The following is an 8,161-nucleotide window of genomic DNA, read 5'->3' as shown; positions in this document are numbered from 1 at the left end:
CATATATTGCACGTAGCCTAACTTTGAAATCGTCCCATGTAACTGTTTCTTGAAAGAGACTCCTCTAAGATACGCTCTTGCATCTCATTTAGCAAAATCTATGAAACTTTTAGCTTCTTGTAATTGTACAGATGGGTCTGTGATGCGTTTTGCGTTTAAATGAGCATCTACTGACGAGATCCATGACTCAACATTCTGAGGTAAGAACCCATTGACCCAACCTGAAAAGGAAGGATAGCTGGTCTTGCACTCACTAGAGTTACAACGGGACTAGGGGTACTGGGTCTGGAAGTGGGGTCACTGGGATTCACGGGAGGCTTCATGTTTACTTTAATTTTTTTTCTATCTCTACGATTCCTTGCGATCCTATCAAAATCTCTCTATGAATACAGACGTCCACTGCATAAACGCATATGCACTATACAATAAAGATATGTTGCAGATTATAATAAAGACCTCTAAAATGATGATATTAAGACAGTTAATGTGACAAAGACATTTCCCGAGAACTTCTGAAAGAAAACGGAATTAGCACAAAGAGAAAAATAATTCAGCAGACGAGAATTCGTAGTTGAATACAGATTCCTTTAATAAAGGAAAATTAAGATTGCACTTAACTTACCCCAGTAATAATGGACGATCGACTCGTGACATAAAACACTTCACTAAAAAAAACCTGAATGAATAAAGGATTTACTTAGCTTTAGTATATATATGCAAAGATTTGTTGATCCGATGACGTTACGTCCTCTCTCTCTCTCTCTCTCTCTCTCTCTCTCTCTCTCTCTCTCTCTCTCTCTCTCTCTCTCTCTCTCTCTCTCTCTCTCTCGTTTTGCAAGAGTTTAGCTGGGTGATGACCTTCGACTTGGCTTCTCGTCGTGCGTTGTTTTATTCGATGAATGTTTCACTTCCCAATGTGATTCTTGAATGTTTGTGATGAAAGTCTTTCATTAAACGTTGATATAGATGAAGGACATTTCTTCGTATTCTTAGGATGTTTAATGATATATGTTGATTGAATATACTGTTCCTTAGTTTATATCTGATTTATAGATGATATCCGATGAGTTCATTACTTTGGTAAACGTAGATACTTCGTCGTAATTGTAGATTTATTACTGTTGTAACTGCTGATTATTACAGTTGTAACCTCTGATTGTTATAGTTGTAATCGCTGGTTGTTATAGTTGTAATCGATGATTGTTATAGTTGTAATCGCTGGTTGTTATAATTGTAATCGCTGCCACCAATTGTTAGTGTGGGAATGTTATACGCACACATCGTGGTTCCATCTCATGTCTCTTCAATGTGATATAGAATTATTAGACTTGTAGGTTACTTCTTACAATAAGTCAAAGTTTAAGTTAACTTTAAACAATTTATTGTTAGCTCCATCACTGGAGTATGGATGGTTTGGTCGGATGACCATTCCGTATGAAAAGTTGAATAGAACTACTTTACAATAAGCTCTTGTCGATAACGTAGTATTAGTTATCTCAGCGTTTATTACAAATACAAAGAGATATGATCACGTAGCCTTATAGCCGAATGTCAGGTGATTCCGGTAAGGATCAATAGGTCAACTGTTTCTCACGGGAGGCTTGTGACATGCTTACAAGACATAAATAAATGTTTACCTATGCAATGCTTTAGCTTAGTCTATTTTCACATCCTGTTATGGCTGTCGTCACACTCCCAACTCTCCAATGATCCCTTGGGTCATGGGTTTATAAATATATATATATATATATATATATATATATATATATATATATATATATATATATATATATATATATATATATATATATATATATATATATATATATATATATATATATATATATATATATATATATATATATATATATATATATATAGTGATTGGGGATGTTACTCTCGTTTCTCATTATATTTTCACGATAACAGGAAACTCTTTTAATTTTCTCTACTTATTATTTACATTCCAGAAAAAAAGATTCCCGAAATGATACAAAAACAGGTGTCAACACCAAATGATAAATAGATAAACGTAAATGCTTTTTTCTCTTATTCTGAAAACTATCTAGAGAACAGTTTGTTTGGAGAGAGATTATCTTTGATTTTTGAACCCAGTAAGACATTGTTAATTCATTATATATATATATATATATATATATATATATATATAATATATATATATATATATATATATATATATATATATATATATATATATATATATATGTATATATATATATATATATATATATATATATATATATATATATATATATATATATATATATATATATGTGTGTGTGTGTGTGTGTATATATATATATATATATATATATATATATATATATATATATATATATATATATATATATATATATATATATATATATATATATCATCTCCTAAGTCTATTCGCCAGTCGTCTCTATCATGAGCATTTAAATCAATTTATCTCCGTACATCATCTCACAGTTCACGCTTCGTAGTACTCAGCCATGTAGGCCTGGGCCTTCTAACTTTTCTAGTGCCCTATAGAGCCCAGTTGAAACTTTGGTGAACTAATCTCTCTTGCGGAGTGCAAAGAGCATGCCCAAACCCTCTCCATCTACCCCTCAACATGATCTCATCCACACAAGGCCCTCGAATAATCTCTTTTATAATATCCTATTCTTTGTTTTCAAATTTACAAAATCTGTTGGATATTGTTTCATTGTCATACCAAAACTCTTATCCATACAGTTACACCGATTTTGCTAAACTGTTATATAGCTATATTTTTATATGTAATTTCAGGCAATTTGATATTCAAATTTTACCGAACCTTGTCATTTGCTGTTTTTTTTATTATTTCATTAAACTCAAATTCTGTTTTAGAATGCATAGTTCCTAAACATTTAAATGTTTCCACACCATTAATAATTTTCCCTTCCAAAGATATTTCATCTTACATTGCATATTCCATTCTCATCATCGCTGTCTTTCCCCTATTTATCATTAGTCCAAACTAATGTGATATTTCATACGTTCTAGTAAGCAAGCTTTGCAAGTCCCGTGGTGTTTTGCTAATAAGGACAGCATCATCGGCATACTCTAATTCAGCTAATATCCTGTTACCAATCCAGTCCAATCCTTCTCAACCATCCCCAACAGTTTTGTGCATTACAAAATCCACGAGGAGGATAAAGAACATAGGTGACAACACATTCCTTTGGAGTACTCCGCTGTTCACTGGAAATTCATTTGTTAGGACTCTAATAACATTAACTTTGCACTTGCTATGCACGTGAACAAACATAATCAAATTTACATATTTAAGAGGAACTCAGTTAATAACGCAGGCATTCCAAAAAAATTGGCCGGTGCACATTATCAAGGGCTTTTTCATAGTCCACAAATGTCTTCAAATGTGGATTACTATATTCTACTCATTGCTGTACCACATGACTTAAAATGAAAATTTCGTTAGTACAACTACATTTTCTAAATTCTGCTTGAAAGCAATAATGAAACAGAACACAAAAAATACATTAAGGCAAAGGGGCTGCTATGAAAACTAGAATAAAGACAAGCAGTCAAATATACAAGTTTACATAGATCATAGAAACAATGGGAGATTAAGTGAATTACAAGTTAAAGAAAAAAGAGAGGCTCCATTCCGATATTGTTAGAAAATTCTCTTGCTCCTTAGATAATTTAATTTTGACGAGAAGTTATCGTTCCAGTTTTAAAATGAAGAATAAAACGATGCTATTAAAACTAATATAATATATATATATATATATATATATATATATATATATATATATATATATATATATATATATATATATATATATATATATATATAAAGCTGGCTGCATTTCAAAGTGTACAGATGAATTCATGAATTCCTGGCACACCTCTTGCCGAGGAAGTGTAACCTGCCACACCCTTACTGCACAGAAAGTCTCTGTGTGTAACACCGCCGCCCCCCCCCCCCTGCCCTACCAACCCCACCTCTGGTATCTCTCCCTTTATACAATGTATTTGATTACTGGCAGTGTAGTGAGGGTGTAACAGGATGCACTTTCTCAGAGCGATGTGTGCTAGGAATGCCTGTGTCCAACTGTACTTCCTCACCATGAAATAAATCAAACAAAAACTAAGGCTTTTTAGGGGATATATTTCCAAAGTATTTTTTATTAATTACTCGAAATAATAATCTAAAATCAACTCGATCATTCCCTCAAAAATAATATAACACTAGAATCTAATTGGTTTAATGAATTACTAAAATACTTAACATAATGCAAGCATTTAAATCTTGCTTATTTTTCAACGTATTTTATCATTTATGCTTGCTCCGGCGTCAATAGAATTTTTTTTTAAAAATAATGACGTCATTTAAAAAGGGGAATTTTCAAGAGTTGGATTCGGTGAAATAGGAAATGAAGATAAGCTGTGTAGTTTCATTCATATATATCAATAATTCATTATCTTCGATATAATGTCTAGATCGAGATATGAAAGTAGAATTTTTCATCAATAGATAAATCAACTGGATTTTATGTAAATCAGTGGATTTTTTTCTATATGATATAATGAAAACCATAAAAGAAAATTCTATTCTATGGAGCCATCGACTGTGTAATTGTTTCATGAAACATTTTTAATTAATATATTATACAAATTTAGAACTTGAAAGAATTTTAACCTGAAATAATTGATCTAAGTGACAAGCCATATTGAAAAAGTTTATAAAGATGAAAAATTTCATATCTATGATGATTTTTTTTTCCATACTGATGAGATTTAGCCTTCATGAACTTATCCCCTCATTATACTATATCATCCTTTTTATTTTTTTTATTTTGTTTTATTTTGCTGTATATTAAATGATGTATTTTATATCTTTTTTATATACCTAGGAACTACTTTCAATTTGTCTTCCTAAATGTATTCTAGGAGTATACTGTATCTTATTTCAAGTTTATTGTAAATCAAGTCGCTATGTTGTATAAGTACAAGATGTACAACTTTCTTGATAATAAACCTTTTCTGAAAACCACAAAAAAAGTTATTCTATTTTGATTACATTATATCATGTGCAAGAATGGAGAAAAGTGAATTGAAAAGATTTATAGTATTATGGTTAATGATATCTTTACATAATATGTAAATTGAATATGGACCTCTAACCAGAGGGATATGGTATTGGCATGCTCTTCGCACTCCCCAAGAGAGATTATATTAGTTTACCAAACGTTAACTGGGCTCCAAAAGGCACTAGAAAATCATCCAGTGTCTGCCCAGCTCCCGAGCAGATCAGACCTACCAGACCAGCTGTCACCGAGATTATAGCCGTCCACCGGCCATCTTAGCTATCGGGGATTTTCTGCTAGCTGAGAATTGAAGCTCGAGGTCCAACTTCTGGTGGGTTAGATTTTCAGCTTTCATCGACGGTCGACTCTCAGATGGGCACTTATAGAAGGACCTTCATTTATTGATTCTGTTATGAGAAATGGGACCAACACTGTCATGACCTATGTTATAAAGACAGGAGACACTGTAAGCAATGCAAGATCTACTATGCCCACTGGGATTTCCCCTTCATCCTTTCCTGGGCCCTTGCCATAGATCTGGGTATCAGAGACCAATTCAGCCATGATGCAGCTCATAACAAGATATGGAGCAGATGTGACCAAAGCAACCTGTACCATGATCTCCTGTACCAAAGTATGACCAGATGGCCCTAACATTTACCAGCATTCCTAGGGACCGTCCATAGTTTCATTCTGCAAGCTCCTGGGAGAGGCTGATGAAGCTTCTAAATAATCCTGACACTGCCAAATGTCCAAAATCCAATATCACTCCTTACTCCTCTCCTGTTCCAGATCCTGTGCCTGTCACCACTCATGTCCCAGTTCCCCTTCCTACTACCTCACAACCCACACCCAGTGTCCCTGTCACGGTTCCTGCCCCTGCTGTCAAGAAGAAGGGAAAGGCCAGGCCCTTCCTGCTGACATCCAAGTCCTACCCTCTGCTGCTTCACCAGCCACCATTCCAGCTCCTGCCACTTCAGTACCTAAGACAGATGCATCAGCCATGTACTTGGCCCCTACCACCGATAATCCTTCACCTCATCTGGCAGTGGGACATCTGCCAGATTGCAGCTGCACTAATTGCCTGTCTCAGCTTCATGCTGAAGTTACTGCCACGCTCCTCCCAGCGGTAGAGTCACTGTCTACCTCACCAGAACCAGACCCGCTGTCCACCTCACCAGCACCAGAGCCACTGTCAACCTCTGCTGCAACCAAGTCACTGTTGACCCCACTAGTACCAGAGCCACTGTCCAACTCACCAGATCCAGGGCAGCTTCCCAAATTTAAGCTGCCAGCCACTGGGGAGGTACCATTACATGCATCAGTAGCTGCCATTGCTGCTGCACACCCTACTCTACAAATAACAGCTAGAGCCTACCTCAAAGGTGACATAATAATCATTCCAAAGGACCAAGAGAGCGACATCCTCCTCCAAAGGTAATCCTCTCTGATGTTCCTTGATCTTGAGAAAAAGTCGAGGACAGCTGTGATCTGCAATTGCCCAGTCAGAATGCCTATTGACTACATCAGTGACTGCAGCAACATCATTTCTGCTGAGTGCCAAAAGGGCAGAAGGGATCTGCCTTTGAAGACAGTCACTGCCACCTGCATCAGTCCCATACCAACAACCCTATATCTCGGGATATTGGGATCCTTCCCCACTGAGGACTTTTCACCTGAACCCCTTCGATGTTACAACTGCCAACGCTTTTGACATCACAGGGATGATGGCAGGAGCCCCACGGTGTGTGGAGCGTGCAGTCGACATCATCCAACTTAAAACTGCATTGATGCTCACAAGCAAGTATTAGATACCTTGCCAAAGTGTCCCAACTGTGCCCTTTTCCATCATGACTGGAACAAGAGGTGCCCAGAGCGCCTTAAAAGATTAGAGGCAACGACATCCGTACCAACGACCACATCTACAGAAGCACTGCCGATGCCACCAAAACCAAAGTGGGTTCCACGTTCAAGACCTTCCCAGCATCCGCCCACCACTCTCGATCCTGTCACCTCTCTTGTTCCAGACACCGTTCTTGGTCCAGCCTCACTTATCCAGAATCCTTCCCTTAACTCACCTATCCAGAATCATCCACCTACGCCATCAGCTTCCACACTTACTCGCCAATTAGAATCCTTGCCCATTGCAGAGTTTATCCCCCTTGCCCTATACCTTATAGCTAAATTCTGCTCACTACTACAGACTCCCTCCCTAACCAGTCAGTCCCTCCCTTCCCTTCATGCTCCTTTTCTCTCCTACTAAAGATTTTTCTCTCTCCCAGTATCTTCTGCTTACTGGGACTTGCTACTATAAAAACTTTACTACTAAGGCTCTTCCCTTCAGTTCCATGAGGGGACTGTTTTTTGGTCTTGGCAGTCATGGTCTTTGTGCTGAACCACTGCGCCTCCTTTCAGAATCTTTGGCTTGGTTGTGCTGCAAGTAAGCTAAAATCACACCTAATGTCATAAGAAAATATTTATAACTGCAGTCACGCTCTTTGTGCTGAGCAACTGCCAGGAAATCCCCTTTTGAAATATACCTAAACTCATTCAGCTTCCTCTTGGAGACTATGACGTTCAAATGGGGTGCAAATGTGTGCACTAGAAGAGCTGAAAGGCCCAGGCCTACATGGCTGAGGAGTATGAAGTGTGAAGTAGGAAATGATGAATGGGAAAATATGGAAATAAAAGCTCAAAATAGAGATGACTGGCGAAATCTAACTGAGATCCTCTGTGTCAATAGGCATAGGAGATGATGCTGATGAACCAGTGGTCTACTGTGTAATTGAATATACTGTAGGCCACTAGCCAGTGGTCTACTATTTAATTGAATATGGACCATGAATGACCATATCTCTCTCATTGGGAATTGCTGACAAACATTTCGTTTTCATTTCCACATGTAAAAAATAAAAAATCACTGCCATAAATAAGGCCTTTTCATATTAGACGTAGAGAGGTGCACACACCGATTTAATTGCATTAGAGTATATCATAGAAAAGAACGTGAAAATTCGGTGTTGAAATAGAGGAGGTTGACATGCATCTTTATTGTTAGCCAAACAACGAGGTGCTTGATT

At 36.8% G+C, this 8,161-nt stretch overlaps 1 protein-coding gene across 1 annotated transcript; it reads left to right on the top strand.

Annotated features, from left to right (window-relative positions):
• The first annotated feature begins 5,829 nt into the window (after nucleotides 1-5,829).
• LOC137647837 (adipocyte plasma membrane-associated protein Hemomucin-like) lies at nucleotides 5,830-6,522 on the top strand. Its single transcript, XM_068380795.1, has one exon. The coding sequence runs from the start codon at nucleotides 5,830-5,832 to the stop codon at nucleotides 6,520-6,522; it is 693 nt and encodes a 230-aa protein (XP_068236896.1).
• The last annotated feature ends 1,639 nt before the right edge of the window (nucleotides 6,523-8,161 follow it).

The sequence above is a fragment of the Palaemon carinicauda genome, chromosome 10 (assembly GCF_036898095.1).
Source record: "Palaemon carinicauda isolate YSFRI2023 chromosome 10, ASM3689809v2, whole genome shotgun sequence".
Taxonomy (NCBI): Eukaryota; Metazoa; Arthropoda; class Malacostraca; order Decapoda; family Palaemonidae; genus Palaemon; species Palaemon carinicauda.
This window is presented reverse-complemented; position numbering and strand designations above follow the sequence as displayed.

What these genes read in the sequence shown, in the direction of transcription:
- LOC137647837 (XM_068380795.1), top strand. Translation starts at nt 5,830, where the DNA reads ATGTCCAAAATCCAATATCACTCCTTACTCCTCTCCTGTTCCAGATCC.